The sequence below is a fragment of the Nerophis ophidion genome, linkage group LG20 (genome assembly GCF_033978795.1).
Source record: "Nerophis ophidion isolate RoL-2023_Sa linkage group LG20, RoL_Noph_v1.0, whole genome shotgun sequence".
Lineage (NCBI taxonomy): Eukaryota > Metazoa > Chordata > Actinopteri > Syngnathiformes > Syngnathidae > Nerophis > Nerophis ophidion.
Genome location: NC_084630.1, coordinates 23,300,024 through 23,323,487, shown reverse-complemented (window position 1 = coordinate 23,323,487; position 23,464 = coordinate 23,300,024). Strand labels below are relative to the sequence as shown.

At 45.5% G+C, this 23,464-nt stretch overlaps 1 protein-coding gene across 4 annotated transcripts in view; it reads right to left on the bottom strand.

Annotated features, from left to right (window-relative positions):
• Positions 1–23,464, bottom strand: part of kif16ba (kinesin family member 16Ba) — a 31,380-nt gene that overhangs the window by 3,789 nt on the left and 4,127 nt on the right. The window contains exons 2-25 of one of the 4 annotated variants that reach the window (XR_009803129.1): positions 19,439–19,508; positions 19,252–19,365; positions 12,454–12,570; positions 10,251–10,348; positions 10,085–10,194; positions 9,855–9,997; positions 9,524–9,692; positions 9,263–9,394; positions 9,022–9,197; positions 8,880–8,945; positions 8,742–8,801; positions 8,563–8,682; positions 8,445–8,496; positions 8,202–8,339; positions 8,057–8,139; positions 7,897–7,985; positions 7,647–7,700; positions 6,508–7,584; positions 6,387–6,449; positions 6,247–6,322; positions 4,507–4,554; positions 2,320–2,433; positions 2,165–2,254; positions 1,045–1,196 (exon numbers count right to left, since the gene is read on the bottom strand). Coding sequence is in view for 3 of the 4 variants with exons in the window: in XM_061880728.1 (XP_061736712.1) it covers positions 2,587–4,137; positions 4,507–4,554; positions 6,247–6,322; positions 6,387–6,449; positions 6,508–7,584; positions 7,647–7,700; positions 7,897–7,985; positions 8,057–8,139; positions 8,202–8,339; positions 8,445–8,496; positions 8,563–8,682; positions 8,742–8,801; positions 8,880–8,945; positions 9,022–9,197; positions 9,263–9,394; positions 9,524–9,692; positions 9,855–9,997; positions 10,085–10,194; positions 10,251–10,348; positions 12,454–12,570; positions 19,252–19,365; positions 19,439–19,508 (4,606 nt within the window). In the remaining variant the exon portion in view is untranslated. Of the gene's footprint in view, positions 1–1,044; positions 1,197–2,164; positions 2,255–2,319; positions 2,434–2,493; positions 4,200–4,506; positions 4,555–6,246; positions 6,323–6,386; positions 6,450–6,507; positions 7,585–7,646; positions 7,701–7,896; positions 7,986–8,056; positions 8,140–8,201; positions 8,340–8,444; positions 8,497–8,562; positions 8,683–8,741; positions 8,802–8,879; positions 8,946–9,021; positions 9,198–9,262; positions 9,395–9,523; positions 9,693–9,854; positions 9,998–10,084; positions 10,195–10,250; positions 10,349–12,453; positions 12,571–19,251; positions 19,366–19,438; positions 19,509–23,464 lie in introns of those variants that run through there. The other 3 variants (XM_061880729.1, XM_061880728.1, XM_061880730.1) reach the window with 3 other exon arrangements.

Genomic DNA, 23,464 nt, shown 5'->3' with positions numbered 1-23,464 from the left:
TGGAGGTGGGAGGGGCCTATCCCCAGGTGCATGTCTTTGGAGGTGGGAGGGGCCTATCCCCAGGTGCATGTCTTTGGACGTGGGAGGGGCGTATCCCCAGGTGCATGTCTTTGGAGGTGGGAGGAAGCCGGAGTACCCGGAGGGAACCCCCACAGTCACGGGGAGAACATGCAAACTCCACACAGAAAGATCCCGAGCCTGGGATTGAACCCAGGACTACTCAGGACCTTCGTATTGTGAGTCAGACGCACTAACCCCTCCTCCACCGTGCCGCTCTATTAACATTATTAATATTAATTTTCTACCGCTTGTCCCTATGAATATCATTATGAAAGATAAAATGATTGACAATGACATGATTAATAATAATAATGACGTGAATAATTACATTCTGAATAATAATAATTATAATAGTGTGGGAGTGTGAATGTAGTCTATGTTGGCCCTGTGATGGTGACTTGTCCAGGGTCTACGCCGCCTTCCGCCCAAATGCAGCTGAGATAGGTTCCAGCGACCTCGAAAGGGACAAGTGGTAGAAAATGGATGGATGGAAAATAACATTATTAATAATGGCGTTAATAATTATATTAAAGGCCTACTGAAAGCCACTACTAGCCACCACGCAGTCTGATAGTTTATATATCAATGATGAAATATTAACATTGCAACACATGCCAATACGGCCGCTTTACTTTACTAAATTGCAATTTTAAATTTCCCGCGAGGTATCCTGTTGAAAACGTCGCGGAATGATGACGCGTGCACGTAGTCTGTTTTTATCGCATAATTACACAGTATTCTGGACTTCTGTGTTGCTGGATATTTTGCAATTTGTTCAATTAATAATGGAGACTACAAAGAAGTAAGCTGTTTGTGGAAAGCGGTGTATTGCAGCCGGCTGTAGCAACACAAACACAGCGGGTGTTTCTTTGTTTGTTGTGGAGCATTACTATGGAACAGAGCTGTCTAGCAAACATGGTTCTCTACCACATGTCAACCGGCAGGTTCCGGTGAAAAAAATTGTGGTAATAAGTCGTCTCTTACCGTAAACATGAGCAGAGCTTGTGTCGTTCGTCCTGCAGCTGTCAAAGAGGCAGCTGCAACTTTCTTGGCTCCTCCATGGCTTCCCTCAGAGACACTGGCGGTCACCACACCCCTCCGACTTTCAGGTATGACTATAAAATCTCACTAAAACACTAGTAACACAATAAGTAGATAAGGGATTTTCCAGAATTATCCTAGTAAATGTGTCTAATAACATCTGAATCGCTCCCACTGCCCTCGTCTTTTTTTCATCTAGTCCTTCACTCTCACTATTGTCATCCACAAATCTTTCATCCTCGCTCAAATTAATGGGGAAATTGTCACTTTCTCGGTCCGAATCGCTCTAGCTGCTGGTGGCCATGATTGTAAACAATGTGAGGAGCCCTACAACCGGTGACGTCACGCGCACATCGTCTGCTACTTCCGGTACAGGCAAGGCTTTTTTATTAGCGACCAAAAGTTGCGAACTTTATCGTGGATGTTCTCTACTAAATCCTTTCAGCAAAAATATGGCAATATCATGAAATGATCAAGTATGACACATAGAATGGACCTGCTATCCCCGTTTAAATAAGAAAATCTAATTTCAGTAGGCCTTTAATAATAATGACGTGGAGTTTGCAAGTTCTCGTGACTGCGTGGGCTTCCTCCCACCTCCAAAGACATGTACCTGGGGGTAGGCCCCTCCCACCTCCAAAGACTTGCACCTGGGGATAGGTCCCTCCCACCTCCAAAGACACGCACCTGGGGATAGGCCCCTCCCACCTCCAAAGACATGCACCTGGGGATAGGCCCCTCCCACCTCCAAAGACATGCACCTAGGGATAGGCCCCTCCCACCTCCAAAGACATGCACCTGGGGATAGGCTGATTGGCAACACTAAATGTGTGTGAATGTTGTCTGTCTGTGATGAGGTGGTGACCTTTCCAGGGTGTCACCCGCCTTCCACCCGATTGTAGCTGGGATGGACCCCCATGACCCCAAAAGGGACAAGCGGTATAAAATGGATGATCTTGAATGGGATTGTGCTGAAAATGTCATTTCCCCTGGGGATGAATAAAGTACTATCTAATCTAATCTAATAAATAATAATAATTATAATAATAATGACCCTGCTCACCTGAGGATATTTACCCCTGAGGCTGTGGTGCATCTCTCGGAAGCGGCTGTAGCGGCGGAACACGGTCCAGGTGTCGTCTTGCACGCTCAACTGCGGGCACACGCTGACCTTTGACCTCTGAGGACACATCACTGACCTTGGTGAAGACCACTGACCTTGACCTCAAACTCAAAGTGCTCGTCCTTGCCTTGACCCCGAAGGACGTAGCGAGGGATGTAAACACAGATCCGCTGGTCAGAACCGCCACTGACCGGAGCGCACGCCGGCCGCTGGATGCCAGGAGACAAGATGTGTGGACGGATCAGAACCAAAGAAAAGAAGAGGCCTACTTCTTGTCTCATCTATTTATTTTTTACTGACAATCTTTTTTTAAGAACACTTCGTCCTCTAAAACAGATCAGAACCAGGTGGTGTCTGGCCTTTCAACCACACAGGTGCTGGACTAAGATGACGACTTCCGGCGTGCAACCAAAGGACAGCTTCCAGGACTGCTGGTGATGGCTCGGTGGGTTCTTGAAGACCATCTGGACCAGCATACAATCGTGTCTCCGCCTCAGCAGCACATGGTGGACGTCCTTACGGCGCCGCAGGTCCAGGACCTGGAAGTGCCGTTGGACTGGAAGGAGAGCAGATCCTGGCGGTTCCGGGGGAAAGACCATGTCCTCCTGCAGCAGAACTACGTGAGTGTCCGTTAGGAAGAATTGCAAAATGGCGTCCGGGTCCGTGCAGCTGGACCTGGTGCTGGTGAAGAGGAGAGGTCGGATGGCGGCCAGTGAGGGCTTGTCCGGACCGGCCATGTTGCCGTGAACCACGTAGAGCAGGTCGGCCAGAACCCGCTTGAACTTGGAGGTGATGATGAGGCGGTCCAGAACGATGTCAGGAACTTTGGCAGTCCAGTCCAGAGACAGAACCATGAGGTCATGGTCTAACAACGGCTCACCTTTGACCCCCTCATAGAACTTCTCTGGGTGGACGGCGTTCAGAAGAGCCCTGCAGAACTCCTGCGTGAGGTCCTTGCTGTGGGTGAAGACCACCAGGAGGACGTCCTCACAGGCGCCCAGCAAGCGCACGTGTTGTCCCGCCAGGCTAATCTGGACCTGCCGGATTTCTCCGAGACCCAAACGCTGGCAAGCAGCTAAGGTGTCTTCAGAACCATCGCCACATGTGATCACAGTTAGCTCTTTTTTCGACACCAGCAGGCACGCCGCTTGGGGGCGGAGCATCCCGGTGCTGGCCGTTCTCAGCCAGAAAACGCTGAGCAGCGGGCCAACCTGCCAGCACGGCGCCAGAGAGGCCAACGTCTCCAGCATTTTGTCTGTGGGAGACGCCTGGAGTCGGCCCAAACCTGGCGGCATCAGAACCAGATTCTGGAAGAAGATGTAAGGACTGGAGTTCTTCAGACAAGACACAGAACCTTTGACCAGATTGGACCAGTCCACACTGTCTTTAGTCACTTTCATCAAATGGACTTTATGTTCTCCTGCTGGTTCTGCAACATGTTCTGCTGTGGGCTGCCTGAGACTGTGGATCAGTTCTTTGGACATTTGGGTCACATAGTGGGACAGCAAGTCTCGCATGCCAACATTGTGAACGATGTCCCGCGTCACCTGCAGACCCAGACCGGCGGTTCTGTACGCCTCACACAACTTCCCAGCAAAGTAGCCCCAACTGTAGCTGGTCTTATGTTCTAAGAGGACATTTTCGCCATCACAGTGTTCCTCTGAGTCAGACCTCTGGTGGGAACATGTTCTGGTCAGCCACTCGGGAGAAACAGAGTCACATGACCGTGACCGAACCGCAGTGTGAGGTCTAACATCAGGGTCCAGGTGCTCAGTCACATGATCCAAACTGGTTCTGGTACACCTTTGGTGCTCTACGTCTTTCTCCGCCCACAACTCAAACGGGAACGCCTGCTCTTGATCGCGGGTCCTTGGTTCTGCACAAAGGTCCTGCTGGACTTCAAGAAGGTTTTTCTGTGCACAAGAGCAGTGATGTCATCATCCAGCAGCGCCGTCCTTCATGCAGCCCACGGAACCTTCATTGGACCCAGCAGAGATCGCCACATGCAAATTAGTCTGAGGGTCAATAGTGCTGAGTGGACAGAACCAACATGCGCTGACAGGGTCCACATCGGATTAAGTTCTGGTCCTTGCTGGTCCACTTTCATTTCGTTACGGATTGGAAGGATTCATTTCAAGTGATTGGCATCAGATCAACACACACAACCAAGAGGGAGAATGATGGAGAGAGATGGAGAGTGATGGACAGAGATGGAGAATGATGGACAGAGATGGAGAGTGATGGACAGAGGACACTTGATTAGGTATATGACGACAACTCACCTCATATTTGGACTTTAGAGGATTATTCTTATTTGGCATTTTGTCCTCCTGTAAGAAGAAGAGCAAAATTCATGTACTTCTGTAGATGATGACTCCTCACTCAACTGGCAGCTGAGTGGTAGTGACAACAAGAGGACTCGTTAATATCATGTGACATGCATTAAAATATCACAGCAGATCATAGCAACACACATACATACAGAGATGCCCCCTAGGGGACTGTTGATCCCAAGTAAGAGTTAAACAGCTGTTAATATTACTTATATTGTAATCATAATCATCCATGTATCTTCTTCCACTTATCAAAGATCGGGTCATAGGGGCAGCAGCCTAAGCAGAGAAGCCCAGCCTTCCCTCTCCCAGGCCACTTCGTCCAACTCCTCCCGGAGGATCCCGAGGCGTTCCCAGGCCAGCCAGGAGACATAGTCTCTTCAACATGTCCTGGGTCTTGCCAATAGCCTCCAACCGGTCAAACGTGCCCTGACCAGACGCCCAAAACACCTCATCTGGCTCCTCTCCACGTGGAAAAGCAGTGGCTTTACTCTGATCTTCTCCCGGATGGCAGAACTTCACCCTATCTCTCAGGGAGAGCGTGTAGCCGGCATCTTGTCCTTTCGGTCAAAACCCAAAGCTCATGACCATAGGTGAGGATGGGACTGTAGATCGACCAGTAAATTGAGACCTTTGCCTTCCGGCTCAGCTCCTTCTTTACCACTACCGACTGATACAGTGTCCACATACTGCAGACGCCGCACCGGTCCGCCTGTCGATCACAAGATCTACCCTTCCCCAACTCGTGAACAAGATCCTGAGGTACTTGAACTCCTCCACTTGGGTCAGGATCTCCTCCCCAACCAGGAGATGGCACTCCACCCTTCAACCATGGACTTGGGCTTGGAGGTGCTGATTCTCAAGAGCTGAAGATCCTGGCAAGATGAAGCCATCAGGACCACATCATCTGCAAAAAGCAGAGACCTAATCCTGCAGCCACCAAACCGGATCCCCTCAACGCCCTGACTACACCTAGAAATTCTGTCCATAAAAGTTATGAACAGAATGGGTGACAAAGGACAGCCTTGGCGGAGTCCAACCCTCAATGGAAACGTGTCCGACTTACCGCCGGCAATGTGGACCAAGCTCTGACACTGATCATACAGGGAGCGGACCGCCACAATCAGACAGTCCCATACCCCATACTCTGAGCACTCCACACAGGACTTCCCGAGGGACACGGTAGAATGCCTTCTCCAAGTCCACAAAGCACATGTAGACAGGTTGGGAAAAGTCCCATGTACCCTCTTGGACCCTGCTGAGAGTATCACGCTAGTCCACAGTTCCACGACCAGGACGAAAACCACACTGTTCCTCCTGAATCCGAGGTTGGACTATCCGGCATAGCCTCCTCTCCAGTACACCTGAATAGACCTTACCGGGAAGGCTGAGGAGTGTGATCCCACAATAGTTGGAACACACCCTTCTTAAAGAGAGGAACCACCACCCCCGTCTGCCAAGCCAGAGGCCCCGCCACCAATGTCCACGCGATGTCAACCAACACAGCCCCACAGTACCCAGAGCATCCTTCTGCCACCAAGGAGCTTTTTAACTACCTGGGCAACCTCAGCCCCAGAAATAGTAGAGATTAAGGTATGTGATTGTAGTGTGATGTAATAGAATGATATCATCGTAATAATGATCTAATTTAATTATAAACAGCCACACAGAGACTCCCCCCCCACCCACCTGGAGAGACACGCCATTCAGGAGGTTGATGTTGCGTAGCCTCCTCTGCACCTCATCCTCGATGTAGGCGCTGATCCTGTTACCAAGACAACGTGAGGAAGACAACCAGAGCGGTCTGGTTCTGATCCGACAATTCATACCTGTGGTCTGAGAGCGGCTGAAATGTGTGCAGGTTCTCCTCGGTGCGCATGTCCTGCTCCTCCCTGTCACAGACATATGGTCATCTGGCGTTTCTAATAAAGTGGCTGGGTGCTCACCCACCCGTGTGCTCCTTTCTCCTCCAAAGAGGTGCAGCATCTGAGGGCCCAGTGCCTCCTCTCCAGCCGGCCCACTGCCTCCTCCATGGCCTCCTGCTGCTGCTTGTCTTTGGACTCCAGGATCTCCTTCTCCTTGCGCCTCACATTTTCTTCTTGACGGCCCACGTCGGCCGTGAACCGGAGGTTCTCCTGGAGGTGCAGGAGGTGCTGAGCGTTGGCCCGGTGCAGCTCCAGCTTGTCCTCCTTCTCCTGCAGCTCCTTCTCCACCTGGTACAGGAGCTCCTGTAGGCCGGGAGGACTGTCGAGCATCTCCTCCGCTCGCTGCTTCTCAAGGGCCAGTGCTGGGAGAAGGTTCTGAGTTACGCTCCTCAGCTGGCGCTGCTTGGAGTGCAGCTCCTGTTCCTCCTTCAGGTTACGGGACAGAGGGAGCATAGAGGCAACTTCCTTCTCTAAACCTTCTTTCAACCGCTGAAGCGTCTCCTCAAGGCGTGCCAGCTCCTCCACCTGAGCTCCTTTAAAGTCGGTGTAGCGGGTGCAAGCATTCCCCACCTCCACACTGCCATCTCCCGCCTCCTTGGCCTGTAGAAGTACCTCCTTGATGTCTGCCAGCGATCGATGCTCCTCCTCAAGGCGGCCTGCCTCCCCCTGGCTCTGCAGGAAGACTTCCTCTTCCTCCCTCAGCTGCTCCTGCAGCCTCCCAAACAGGCTGAGCTGCTCGTTTTCCTGCTCCTGCAGGCGCCTCCTCTCAGTCTCCAGACGCACTTGTTGCTCCTCACGCTCCCTCTGCAGCTCCTCCAGCTCTCGGTATATTTCCTTCTGTTCGTCATCTTGCTCCTGCTCCGAACCTCCCTGCACCTCCTGGAGCCGGGAACGTCGATCCTCAAAGCGCTGCTTCTCCTCCAGTAGGTGGCGCAGGAGGCTCTCCATGTCCTGATTCCGGCGGCGAAGGCTCTCCTCTTGGCGCAGGATCCTCTGATGCACCTCCTCAAACTCTTTGCGCTGGCTCTCCACCTCCTGCTGGAGGCGCTGCAGCTCCGCCTTCTCGCTCTGCTGCTTGGCCTCCATCTCCTTGATCAGCCTCCTGCGGGGTTGTGACAAGCGCCATCAGTTTCCAGGGCGACTGTCGGTCAGGCACCTCCTCACCTCTTCACCTCCAACTTGTCCAGCTCCTCGCGCTGCTGACGCTCAAACTCCAGCCTGCACACGTCAAACAAGGAACTCAGTCAAAAAAAGCGCAAAGACAAGGAATACAAGCCGGTGGCAGACATGGACAGGATGTCAAGGTGGGCACAGACAGGAAGTGAACGCCTACCCGCTGGGTGGGGGAGGGAACAGAGCAGCAGTTTTCATCACCCGTGTTACCATGGCAACGGGATGTGCTGCCGAGACTCACCCTGGGTTGTACAGCATGACGGTGGACAGGTTCTCGCAGGACTGGGACAGGTCGCTCATGGACAGACTGAAGGAGGACAGCAGGCCACTCTGAGGGGTCAAGCGGGGACAGGGTTGGATCAGATAGGACAGCGCAGGGACCTGCCCACGCCCAGACTCACTTTGCGTTTCTCTCGCAGCTTGGCCGCCTCTTTGGGGTGGTTGAAGCGGAACATGTTGGTTCTGGCCAGCAGGATGACAGCACCTGTGCGAGAACCGGTGTAAAGCAGGGCGAGGACTAAGACGAGGACGAGGGCGGCCACTCACCTTGATTGAGCGGAGTGGGCGCGGTCACCTGGATCCCATTGACACAACACTGAGCCCCGCTGAGCGGTACCAGCGTTACGGTGCCGTTCCGGTTCTCAAACACGCAGTGCTCGCTCTCCAGGTCTAAACCATGCAGAACTGTAGTGGGCGCAAGAGCACAGGACATGACCTCAGTGTACTTCCGGTTTGACAAAGCTCTTCTTCCTTCAGTCGCACCGACACTGAGGGATTACGGCGACTCACTGATGTCCTGCTCTGTGGACGCGTCCTCTCTGCCCACGTGCGTGCGTCCCTCCTGAACCCAGACAAGAGAAAGACATCACTGTTGGGACTCGCTGTGTCCTTTCGGGGACGAGCGGACCTTAAGGTGATACAAGATGATGCCGGTGCTGAGGAGGTCGTCGTCGATGCCGATGAGGTGAGGGAGCTCGGAGTCCAGGACCACGCCGATGCCCTCCTTCCTCAGCGCCAATGTCTCCTCCTGTGGACAGGCGCCCGCTCTCGTCACGTGGACCACACACAGGTCTCTGTGGACACTACCTTGAGGATGTTCTGGGTTTCATTCCACTTGTTGGTCCACTCTTTAGTCAGCTCCAGCACCTACACACACACACACACACACACGGCTGTAGGTGTGTGGAAAGGTCAAAGGTCAGGGCCTTTAAGGGTCCCACTCACTCTGGCTTCGTTCTGGTGCAGTTTCTCCTCCATGCTGAGCGCAGTCGGAGAGTCCAGCAGAGCAATCTGAACGACAACAACAACAAGCCCATGGTCACAACACTGCTGGTTACCATGGCAACAAGGGCAGCCTCGAGGTCACCTGGTTGCCCTCCACCAGCAGCGCCCTCAGTCGGGCAATTTCCGCCCGCAGTTCCCTAATCAGCCTGACGTTGGCATCCTCGTTGATGGTGGGCTTGTTGATGATGTTCTTGGCGCGGTTGGCGTAGCGCAGCGTGCTGAGCGTCTCGCCGTAGTTGACGTCGGCAGGGGAGATGGCTGCCAAGGAGAAGGCGGATTACGGCTCGGTATGGCGAGGACTTTCTGCTGAAAAGGCGTCTCACTGGCGATCATGATGGTCTTAGAGTTGCCGCCCAGGCTGTCCTTGAGCAGCCATGTGAGCACAGAGTCTCTGTACGGCACAAAGACACACTTCCTCTTCTGGTTGCTGTTGGCGCCGTCCTGCGGCAGATCAGCTGCTCCCCAGCAGGAAACGGGAGTCAGTTAGCATCCCTTTGCTCAGTGTGTGTGCGTGTGTGTGAATGTGAATGTGTGTGTGTGTGTGTGAGTGTGTGTGCGTGTGTGTGTGTGCGTGCGTGCCTGACCCAGAGCCGAGATGACGTTCCCGAGGCTGACCAGAGACTTGTTGATGTTGCCGCCTTCTGTCAGCCGGACCCCCGTTGCCCCGGTGGAGTCCGCCCGCTCGCTGCCAGCCAGGTCCACCAGGTGGATCTTGCTGAGCGTCTCACTGGGCATCTCAGCATCAAACTTGGCCTGCAGGGGGCCGTGTTGTTGATGCATTGATTGAAAAAGAAGATGGATTAGATTTGAGTAGCGTTTTTCTAGACACTCGGGCACACATTATTGAGATAGGCATTTCCACACTCCAACAATAGGTCCATGGTGTGACGCGGCGGGAAGGTAGGAGGTGCAGACCTGCGTGAAGTTGATGGTGAAGATGGCGTGCGAGCGGCTGCTGACGTCATTCATGCCTGTGCTGGCGGTGGTGCGCTTGATGTTTCCTGCCTCCATCAGCTCCTCCACGTCGCTGTAGTTCTGGACCAGGTGTTTGGACAGATCTGCGGTCAGAGGGCAACATCATGGAATGCAAGGTCTAGTCGGCGCTCGTGCAGCAGTGAGCACGACCCCGGCGAGTCTCCCCTGACCTTCTACGTAGGGTCCATCCTTTGGGTGCTCCCTCACCCTCAGGTTGTACGTCTGAGTGGACTTCCTTCTCAGCAGGTCCCTCACGCGCTCGTTGTAGATCTCCAAGTAGCTGCAAGGAGGCCAAGGTGTTAGCCATGTGCCCTCAAACAACTCAGTGCAGCTCACCTGACTTCAGTGCGAAAAGAAGCTTCATCCCATCGTGTGGAGTCTGCGATGCGGCTGAACAAGCCTTCGCAGATCCTGGGGATCAAACCCGCGTCTCCCTGCAAGACACAAAATGCAAACGTCGCTTCTGAAAACGGTTTAGTGCAAATATTCTCAAACTACGGTACACGTACTATTAGTGGTCCGCACACTCCATGTAGTGGTATGCCCAAAAATCAATGAAATATTCAAACACAGTGTTACCATTCAAACTGTGTGACATGTCACAGTGGGCAAAATATTAAATATACTAGTTGAAAAAACCCCTCTACCTTGTTTTTATGAATATTTAGGCTTACTACGCTACTGTATTTTATTTCTCTTTGGCACTAACCGAGGGTGGACGCTCCCCTTTCCTCTACTGCTTGCTTCCTTGTTTTTTCTTGTCTTAACTTTCTTGTTGCCTCTTTTTGCACTGCTCTCCAAATCTAAACATTGGAACTATTTAACTGGCCTCAACAAAATTTACAAGATCTTGGGTTTTGGGGTTTTGCTGTCGTGACAAAGCAGTTTTTGCTGGACACGCGACGGACTCTTGGGAGAAGAAAGAGTGCCGCGTGCCTGGCGACCCTTTTCTGTCGAGAATGTGAAGATATCCACCTATTCGGAATTATGACAACAGGACATCTGCTGATTGGAGTAAGCGTTGCTCTGGTTTGTCGACAAATTGGAAGTTGATGGCAGTCTTCAAAGTACCCCAAAGCTGCCACAAATTATTGGAGGATGCGGGAAGAACTGTGGATTACATCGGACTGTCTACCCCGCAGTTTTGAGGACCAATCATAGACAATTAAGAGTGAAAAGCAAATTTTATTTTCAAACGCATAAAAAAACTTTCTAACTTGGATTGTTTCCCTGGCTTAGAGACTCTCCCGAAGGACAGCGCAGTGAAGAAACAACAAACTCCCTTTTTGTCTTTCAAGAACACACACCTGTTGTTGTTGACTTTGGACTAGCGACTGCAATACATCAAGGCCGCGGAACAGAGACACACTACGGGCTTACACACACACACTCACAATACTACAGTATTTTAATGTTGTCATTATGGTGGTACTTAATGAATACTAAGGTCTACAACACTACTGTATTTAATGTTGTCATTATGGTGGTACTTGATGAATACTTAGGTCTACTACACCACTGTATTTTAATGTAATCATTATGGTGGTAGTAGATGAATACTTAGGTCTACTACACTACTGTATTTAATGTCATTATGGTGGTACTTGATGAATACTTAGGTCTACTATACTACTGTATTTTAATGTAGTCATTATGGTGGTACTTGATGAATACTTAGGTCTACTATACTACTGTATTTAATGTTGTCATTAAGGTGGTACTTGATGAATACTTAGGTCTACTACACTACTGTATTTTAATGTAGTCATTGTGGTGGTACTTGATGAATACTTAGGTCTACTACACTACTGTATTTTAATGTAGTCATGAAGGTGGTACTTGATGAATACTTAGGTCTACTACACTACTGTATTTAATGTAGTCATGAAGGTGGTATTTGATGAATACTTAGGTCTACTACACTACTGTATTTCAATGTAGCCATTATGGTGGTACTTGATGAATACTTAGGTCTACTACACTACTGTATTTAATGTTGTCATTATGGTGGTACTTGATGAATACTTAGGTATACTACACTACTGTATTTTAATGTTGTCATTATGGTGGTACTTGATGAATACTTAGGTCTACTACACTACTGTACAATACCACCATAATGTTGTCATTATGGTGATACTTGATGAATACTTAGGTCTACTACACTACTGTCGTTTAATGTTGTCATTATGGTAGTACTTGATGAATATTTAGGTCTACTACACTACTGTATTTAATGTCATTATGGTGGTACTTGATGAATACTTAGGTCTACTACATTACTGTATTTTAATGTTGTCATTATGGTGGTACTATGGTGAATTTCCCCCAGGGATCAATAAAGTACTTTCTATTCTAAGTGGTTTCTGAGGTGGTCGTTTGAGATCCACTGTCTAAGTCTTCTGTCTACGTGGACTGACATGAACGCACAAATTCTCACAACACACACACACACACACACACACACACACACACACACACACACACACACACACACACACACACACACACACACACAAAGGAAGGAATGTGTCATTACTGGGTTTCCCATCATGGTGTAGGACTTCCCAGATCCCGTCTGGCCGTAAGCGAAGACGCAGGCGTTGTAGCCCTCAAACGCCGCCTTCAGCACATCAGAGCCTAAATCTCTGAAGACCTGAGAAGCAGGACAACAAAGCAAAGTAGAAGATTTAAGACCAGGCTGGAACTTAATGGCAATTACTCTGATTCATATTGAAATAACCATTAATAACACAACTATTACCTAATTGGAAAACATGACTGTTTATTGTGCAAACCAAAACCCAACTTTAAATATGATTTAAAAGAACAACGGATATAAATTAGTAACAAATAAACAAGAAAGCTCAAGCACCCCCCACAACCCTGTAAGGGACTAGCGGTAGTAAATGGATGAATGGATGGATGGATGGATGGATGGATAAACAAGTAATAATGACAACAGCAATAAGTTAAAATAATATAATAAAACAATTAAATTCCGTTTATCCCGTTTACATTTATTTTCTATTCTGTTTTTCACCCTTTACACAAATGTCACCACTAAAGAGTGTGTGCTTTTTGTGTCATCACTAAAATGTAATAAAATGCATAAATCATCACATTTATTGGTGCAATACAATACCAGTATGTTAAGTTTAGGGCTGCAACAACTAATCGATTAAATCGATTATAATCGATTATAAAAATAGTTGGCGATTAATTTAGTCATCGATTTGTTGGCTGTATGCAGTGCGCATGCGCTGAGGCTCCTTTTTTTTCCCCCTTTCGTGCTTTCCTAAACCTTTATTTATGAACAGCAACATTTACAAAAAGCTGAGAAACAATAATCAAAATAAGTACAAAAAAGTAAAAAACAGCGCCATGGCGGCGGCAGTAAGCCAGCCAATGATGTGTCATGTGCAGCTCACGTGACCAAGCCGTATTCTTTGTCTGGAAACATTCGAAAAATGGCAGAGGAAAACAGTGTAAGTGCAATGGAGAAAAGACCTAAGTACGACCTAAATCGTCAAAAGTGTGGGAATTCTTTACCCTAAACACTGCAAAGAAGACAGTTTCCTGCAAAACGTGCAGCATCGACCTCGCGTGGCACGGAAGTACGACATCGCTTCAGAAGCACCTTAAGAGGAAGCATGTTGGATCCATGGATGAAGAAAAAAACTCACGGTACATAACTTTTTAAGTCCATAGTCCGAGTACATTGATCGTTGTGTCAGTCTTTGTGTGTTTTTAATATGTTGTCAACGAGGAGATTTTTTTAAGGCAATAAACGGACAGAAATATCTCAGGTTGGTTTCATAATGGATCAATGTAGCCGGACTGATAAAGCTATATAATATTTGAATGATGCTTTAGTAAAATAAACATTATGAAGGTGCTGGAATATTTCATGCTATTATTCACAGGCAGCCTAAAATTAATCCTTTATTATTCACAACAGAAACATGTACAATATCTGATTCAGTTCTGATCTGATGAGTTACATTTCTGTGTTATTATTGTTGTATGCTGCATCCCCAATGTCCATTTAATTCATTTAGTTTTTTTTTTAATGTGGTGTTGTAATTAGATAGATGGATGGACGGACGGACGGACGGACGGACGGACGGACAGACAGACAGACAGACAGACAGACAGACAGACAGATAGATAGATAGATAGATAGATAGATAGATAGATAGATAGATAGAACTGTTATTGATTCCCTCAGGGAGTTTCCTCAGGAACAAATAAATTCCGGCAGCAGTGTACAGAATTGAGATCGAATTTAAAAAGTAAATAACGGGGGTTTAAATGGAAAAAAAAAAGAAGAAAATATTAGAATAAAAATAAAAAAGCAACATAAGAATAAAAATATAACAGTAAAAATAACAATATAACAAGAAAAACTAGGCAGCAGTGACCATGATATGAAAAAATTTGCCTTTTACATCAGAAATTATTAAATAAAATCAACTAAGTATGTATTAAATTACATGTAAATGATGCGGCTATGTACGTTCACGTTATGGTTTCTCTCATTTCAGAAAGAAACAAGCCAGCATTAGAGACTTGATCCAAAGGAAGGTGTGCACACCACAGCAAGCGGCTGCATTGACTGATAGTGTCCTAAATATGTTGGTGACTGACATGAGGCCACTATCAATGGTGGAGGATGACGGTTTCAGAAAAATGATTTACGTCCTCAACCCTGGTTGCACTCTTCCCTCGAGGACCCATTTTACCAAACTGATGGAGAGGAAGTATGGGCAGACATTTAAAGCTGTGTAAACTGACATTAAAGCCACCCAGAGCAAAATTGTTCCGACCACTGATGTGTGGACAAGTGTAGCCAAGAAAACCTACCTCGGCTATACATGCCACTACATTGGAGACGAATGGAACATGAAGTCAATCTGCCTTACGACCAAGCTATTAGAGGAAAGTCATTCTGCATTCAACATTGCAGAATGGTTGGAATAGGTAGTAGGCAGGTTTGAAATTCCCCCAAGCAAAATTATTGCTATTGTGCATGACAATGGTGGACTTTATAAAAAAAAAAAAACATCTTTCTAACACTTGCCTTGTTATTGTTATATTTGGCAAGTCTAAATGGTATGGGGCCAGTATGCGTTTTTTTTTAAATAAAGTATTGGAAAGGATAGAAATGTAGTTGGTCTTTTTTATCAAATTATTAATTGATTAATCGAAGTAATAATTGACAGATTAATCGATTATCAAATTAATCGTTAGTTGCAGCCCTAGTTAAGTCAGAGCATAACAATTGTCTAAATGTGAGTTGGGAAATTGAGTTAGATGTAAATATAAACGGAATACAATGATTTGCAAATCCTTTTCAACCCATATTCAGTTGAATATGCTACAAAGACAACATATTTGATGTTCGAACTCATAAACTTTATTTTTTGTCTGTAAATAATAATTAACTTAGAATTTCATGGCTGCAACACATGCCAAAGTAGTTGGGAAAGGGCATGTTCACCACTGTGTTACATCACCTTTTCTTTTAACAACACTCAATAAACGTTTGGGAATTGAGGAAACTAATTGTTGAAGCTTTGAAAGTGGAATTCTTTCCCATTCTTGTTTTATGTAGAGCTTCAGTCGTTCAACAGTCCGGGGTCTCCGCTGTCCTATTTTACGCTTCATAATGCGCCACACATTTATGATGGGAGACAGGTCTAGACTGCAAGCGGGCCAGGAAAGTACCCGCACTCTTTTTTTACGAAGCCACGCTGTTGTAACACGTGTTGAATGTGGCTTGGCATTGTCTTGATGAAAAAAGCAGGGGCGTCCATGAAAAAGACAGCGCTTAGATGGCAGCATATGTTGTTCCAAAACCTGTATGTACCTTTCAGCACTAATGGTGTCTTCACAGATGTGTAAGTTACCCATGTCTTGGGCACTAATGCACCCCCATACCATCACAGATGCTGGCTTTTGAACTTGGCGTCGATAACAGTCTGGATGGTTCGCTTCCCCTTTGGTCCGGATGACACCATGTCGAATATTTACAAAAACAATTTGAAATGCGGGCTCGTCAGACCACAGAACACTTTTCCACTTTGCATCAGTGCATCTTAGAATATCTCGGGCCCAGAGAAGCCGGCGGTGTTTCTGGATGTTGTTGATAAATGGCTTTCACTTTGCATAGTAGAGCTTTAACTTGCACTTACAGATGTAGCGACAAACTGTATTTAGTGACAGTGGTTTTCTGAAGTGTGCCTGAGCCCATGTGGTGATATCCTTTAGAGATTGATGTCGGTTTTTGATACATTGCTGTCTGAGGGGTTGAAGGTCACAGTCATTAAATGTTGGTTTCCGGCAATGCCGCTTACGTGGAATGATTTCTCCAGATTCTCTGAACCTTTTGATGATGTTATGGAGCGTAGATGTTGAAATATCTAAATGTCTTGCAATTGCACTTTGAGAAACGTTGTTCTTAAACTGTTTGACTATTTGCTCACGCAGTTGTGGACAAAGGGGTGTACCTCGCCCCATCCACCTGTTCCCAATTAGCCTGCACACCTGTGGGATGTTCCAAATAAGTGTTTGATGAGCATTCCTCAACTTTATCAGTATTTATGGCCACCTTTCCCAACTTCTTTGTCACGTGTTGCTGGCATCAAATTCTAAAGTTAATGATTATTTGCAACAAAAAAAAATGTTTATGAGTTTGAACATCAAATATGTTGTCTTTGTAGCATATTCAACTGAATATGGGTTGAAAATGATTTGCAAATCATTGTATTCTGTTTATATTTACATCTAACACAATTTCCCAACTCATATGGAAACGGGGTTTGTACATCCATGATGTCGTTCACAACAACACAACAGATGAGATGTGTTGTGTGTCTATGATTGTTTGTACATTGATGTTACATCCACGATGTCGTTCACAACAACAAGTATGTGGTGTGTGCATAATTGTTTGTACATTAATGTTACATCCATGGTGTCGTTCACAACAACAAATATGTTGTGTGTGTATGATTGTTTGTACATCGATGTTACATCCATGATGTCGTTCACAACAACAAATATGTTGTGTGTGTATGATTGATTGTACATCGATGTTACATCCATGATGTCGTTCACAACAACAAATATGTTGTGTGTGTATGATTGTTTGTACATCGATGTTACATCCATCTCGTTCACAACAAAAACTATGTTGTGTGTGTATATGATTGTTTGTACATTGATGTTACATCCATGATGTCGTTCACAACAACACAACAGATGTATTGTGTGTATATGATTATTTGTACATCGATGTTACATCCATGATGTCGTTCACAACAACACAACAGATGACATGTGTTGTGTGTCTATGATTGTTTGTACATTGATGTTACATCCACAATGTCGTTCACAACAAATATGTTGTGTGTGCATAATTGTTTGTACATTGATGTTACATCCATGATGTCGTTCACAACAACAAATATGTTGTGTGTGTATGATTGTTTGTACATCGATGTTACATCCAGGATGTCGTTCACAACAACACAACAGATGACATGTGTTGTGTGTCTGATTGTTTGTACATCGATGTTACATCCATGCCGTTCACAACAACACAACAGATGAGATGTGTTGTGTGTCTATGATTGTTTGTACCTTGATGTTACATCCATGATGTCGTTCACAACAACACAACAGATGACATGTGTTGTGTGTGTGTATGATTGTTTGTACATCCGTGATGTCGTTCACAACAACACAACAGATGACATGTGTTGTGTGTCTATGATAGTTTGTAAATTGATGTTACATCCATGATGTCGTTCACAACAACACAGCAGATAAGATGTGTTGTGTGTCTATGACTGTTTGTACATTGATGTTAAAACCATGATGTCGTTCACAACAACACAACAGATGACATGTGTTGTGTGTCTATGATAGCTTGTACATTGATGTTACATCCATGATGTCGTTCACAACAACACAACAGATAAGATGTGTTGTGTGTCTATGATTGTTTGTACATTGATGTTACATCCATGATGTCGTTCACAACAATAAATATGTTGTGTGTGTAGGATTGTTTCTACATCGATGTCACATCCATGATGTCGTTCACAACAACAAATATGTTGTGTGTGTATGATTGTTTGTACATCGATGTTAGATCCATGATGTCGTTCACAACAACACAACAGATAAGATGTGTTGTGTGTCTATGATTGTTTGTACATTGATGTTACATCCATGATGTCATTCACAACAACAAATATGTTGTGTGTATAGGATTGTTTCTACATCGATGTTACATCCATGATGTTGTTCACAACAACACAACAGATGACATGTGTGTCTATGATAGTTTGTACATCGATGTTACATCCATGATGTAGTTCACAACAACACAACAGATGAGATGTGTTGTGTGTCTATGATTGTTTGTACATTGATGTTACATCCATGATGTCGTTCACAACAACAAATATGTTGTGTGTGTATGATTGTTTGTACATCGATGTTACATCCATGATGTCGTTCACAACAACACAACAGATGAGATGTGTTGTGTGTGTATGATTGTTTGTACATCGATGTTACATCCATGATGTCGTTCACAACAACACAACCGATGAGATGTGTTGTGTGTCTATGATTGTTTGTACATCGATGTTACATCCATGTCGTTCACAACAAGACAACAGATGAGATGTGTTGTGTATGATTGATTGTACATCGATGTTACATCCATGGTGTCGTTCACAAAAACACAACAGATGAGATGTGTTGTGTGTCTATGATAGTTTGTACATTGATGTTACATCCATGATGTCGTTCACAACAACACAACAGATGAGATGTGTTGTGTATGATGTTTGTACATCGATGTTACATCCATGATGTCGTTCACAACAACACAACAGATGAGATGTGTTGTGGGTGTATGGATCGTTTTTGCTAGCTTTAGCATGCTGGTTTCAAGCAGCTGTCTCTACATTGTTTAGTTTCGGGGAAGAAAGAGCAGTATCAGACACATTATTTTACCAAACAATGACAACATTTCACTCACTTGCATGTCAATTTCCTTGACATTCTGTCTTATTGGCCAACTAAGTGATTCTGTCCGTGGTTACGTTAACGGGAAAATTATATGGCTCTACTTTTTTGGGTTGAGTTTAGTGATTATTGATTAGGCATACTATAAATGTGTCAAATAAAAAGTAGCACACATGGTGACATCCCAAACTTCTAGTAGACGTGGTTTGGTTTCACTCTTCCGTTCAGCTGTATTTACTATCCTTTCTACGACCCCTTCATGTCACGTTTCATAGCTGCAAACTCTTACTTTGTCCTGAGAGACGAAGGTGGAGCTCTTACAATCGGCAGAGTCGTAGGAAAAGTCGTACGTGAAGGTCTTTGTACGAACCCTCGTGGAGTCCCCCGTGATGCCTTCAGGGACCTTCGAAAGTAGACAAGACAATCAGATGCTTTTCAGGCTGGAGTCAAATCTGAGCAGAAGGTTGCAGAAGTACCTTCAGGTTGGTGATGGTGGTTTTGGCGCCGTCCATCTGGATGATGCATTTGGCCATCAGCTCTTTCTCCCTGAAGGAAAAACATCTTCAGGAAGGTGGACAACACTAGAATGCCTACACGCTCTGTAGATGTCATCTTGTACCAACATCACATTATCCCTTCAGGTTTGCATCCCAACTGATAGAAGATGTGCTAAAGTCCACCTGCTGTATTTTCTACCGTTTAGCTGGAATCTAATCAGCGTGATGCTGTCAAATATTCACCACCTGTGGTGATAACACTTGGCTTTTTGGGGAGAAAACGACAATACGAAGAGTGAACGATAACACTTGACCGAGCAAGGGTTCAGGGTCAAATGAAACATGTTCCATTTGAAAGACGCGCAATGGAACATTACTTTGGAACCAACTCACCGTCTGTCGACTTCATCCACCTGACACTCCTGTGGGGAAACTTTGCTATGATCAGAAAAATTACAGAAAAATCTGCAGCTTATTCCAAAATGATTGTGTGTCTGTCTCCTATGTAATTGCGCTCTGGAATAATGTGGTGGACATCTGCTGGCTCAAAACCTGTTCCCTTCCTTACAGCTATTTACTTAGCAACAAAGTCACAGGGATATCTTTTAAAATCCTTCATGGTTATTACCCTGTAAAGTCTGTGATGGTTACATACAAGAAGGATATTGATGTTACCTGCACCTTATGTACCATGCATGTTGCACCTTATGTTACCTGCACCTTATGTAACATGCATGTTGCACCTTATGTTACCTGCAGCTTATGTACCATGCATGTTGCACCTTATGTTCCCTTTACCTTATGTAACATGCATGTTGCACCTTATGTTACCTGCACCTTATGTAACATGCATCCAGAGACTGTTTAGCAGCAGTTTTGGACTTGTGAAAGCCCTCCATCACTATGGCAGGCATCTGTCGCTTCATCCTGGACAATATTCATGACAAATTTGTGCTTTGTTTTAAAGATGTACTATTTGGATTTACACTGTATGAAAACCAATTTGAAAGGGAATTTTAGCTTTGCAACCTCATTATACTATTGGCTAAGTTATATATTCATAAATTTAAGTTTCTCAAGACCCGACCTGTTTTTTGACCCATGTGGTGTTTCTAATACATATAAGATGTCCAGGTCCACTGGACCCAGGGCTAATAGAAGTGTGGAAATTGATGTTCTGTGTACCACACAAACACACACACACACACACACACAGCAGGTCTAGACAGGAGGAGGACAGAGTGTAGGTACACAGAACATCCGAGGGTCAAATGTGCGAGAAAATGAGAGCAAACAGTGTGGGAACCGCAGGTGCAGAAACAGAAAAGAAGAATCCCTGTGGGATGGAGAACCTGGGAAAGAAATTTTCTGCGCAACGTTCATATTGTTGTTACTCAGCCATCGTTTGTGGGTCTGATGGACCCGTTAAATTTTGTGGCTTTTAATGCCTGACAATCAAACATCTGTTCAGTATTTGAACATAAAAGTGTTTGTCAGGCATCAAAAGACACAAAATGCAACGGGTCCACCAGACCCACAAACGCTGGCTGAGTAACAACAATATAAACGTTACACAAGGGTTCAAAAAGAATTAGAACTCTACGTTAGAACACGCTCTACCTCTAACAACCAAAAAGCTACAAAAACGATGATGCTGTGTTCCAAATTTAAATTATTTACTGAAATTGAGTGAGCCTATGGCTTTGCACTTTGTTTATATATACACACACACACATATATATATATATATATATATATATATATATATATATATATATATATATATATATATATATATATATATATATATATATATATATATATACATACACAGTGGGGCAAAAAAGTATTTAGTCAACCACTGATTGTGCAAGTTCTCCCCCTTAAAATGATGACAGAGGTCTGTAATTTTCATCATAGGTACACTTCAACTGTGAGAGACAGAATATGAAAAAAAAATCTGGGAATTCATATTGAAGGAATTGTAAATAATTTATTTGTAAATTATGGTGGAAAATAAGTATTTGGTCAACCATTCAGAGCTCTCACTGATGGAAGGAGGTTTTGGCTCAAAATCTCACAATACATGGCCCCATTCATTCTTTCCTTAACACGGATCAATCGTCCTGTCCCCTTAGCAGAAAAACAGCCCCAAAGCATGATGTTTCCACCCCCATGCTTCACAGTAGGTATGGTGTTTTTGGGATGTAACTCAGTATTCTTCTTCCTCCAAACACGACGAGTTGAGTTTATAACAAAAATGTATATTTTGGTTTCATCTGACCACATGACATTCTCCCAATCCTCTGCTGTATGATCCTTGTATCCATTTTGGTATAAACTCAACTCGTCGTGTTTGGAAGAATGAATAGGGCCATGTATCGTGAGATTTTGAGCCGAAACCTCATTCGATCTGTGAGAGCTTTGAATGGTTGACCTATTACTTATTTTCCACCATAATTTACAAATAAATTCTGTAAAATTCCTACAATGTAAATTCCTGGATTTTTTTTTCACGTTCTGTCTCTCACAGATGAAGTGTACCTATGATGAAAATTACAGACCTCTGTCATCATTTCAAGTGGGAGAACTTTCACAATCGCTGGCTGACTAAATACTTTTTTGCCCCACTGTATATGTGTGTATATATATATATATATATATATATATATATATATATAATATGTATGTGTGTGTATATATATATATTTATATATATATATATGTGTATACACATATATACATAAATATACACCCATATATATATATTTATACATATATACATATATATATATATACACACACACATATATATATATACACACATATACACATTATTACACACACACATATATATATATCCATCCATCCATCTTCTTCCGCTTATCCGAGGTCGGGTCGCGGGGGTAGCAGCCTAATCAGGGAAGTCCAGACTTCCCTCTCCCCAGCCACTTCGTCTAGCTCTTCCCGGGGGATCCCTAGGCGTTCCCAGGCTAGCCGGGAGATATAGTCTTCCCAACGTGTCCTGGGTCTTCCCCGTGGCCTCCTACCGGATGGACGTGCCCTAAACACCTCCCTCGGAAGGCGTTCGGGTGGCATCCTGACCAGATGCCCGAACCACCTCATTTGGCTCCTCTCGATGTGGAGGAGCAGCGGCTTTACTTTGAGCTCCTCCTGGATGGCTGAACTTCTCACCCTATCTCTAAGGGAGAGCCCCGCCACCCAAAGCTCATGACCATAGGTGAGGATGGGAACGTAGATCGACCGGTAAATTGAGAGCTTTGCCTTTCGGCTCAGCTCCGTCTTCACCACAACGGATCGATACAGCGTCCGCATTACTGAAGACGCCGCACCGATTCGCGTGTCGATCTCACAATCCACTCTTCCCCCACTCGTGAACAAGACTCCTAGGTACTTGAACTCCTCCACTTGGGGCAGGGTCTCTTCCCCAACCCGGAGATGGCACTCCACCCTTTTCCGGGCGAGAACCATGGACTCGGACTTGGAGGTGCTGATTCTCATTCCTGTCGCTTCACACTCGGCTGCGAACCGATCCAGTGAGAGCTGAAGATCCCGGCCAGATGAAGCCATCAGGACCACATCATCTGCAAAAAGCAGAGACATAATCCCGCGGCCACCAAATCGGAACCTCTCAACGCCTTGACTGCGCCTAGAAATTCTGTCCATAAAAGTTATGAACAGAATGGGTGACAAAGGACAGCCTTGGCGGAGTCCAACCCTCACTGGAAACGTGTCCGACTTACTGCCGGCAATGCGGACCAAGCTCTGACACTGATCATACAGGGAACGGACCGCCACAATAAGACAGTCCGGTAACCATACTCTCTGAGCACTCCCCACAGGGCTTCCCGGGGGACCCGGTCGAATGCCTTCTCCAAGTCCACAAAGCACATGTAGACTGATTGGGCAAACTCCCATGCACCCTCAAGAACCCTGCCGAGAGTATAGAGCTGGTCCACAGTTCCACGACCAGGACGAAAACCA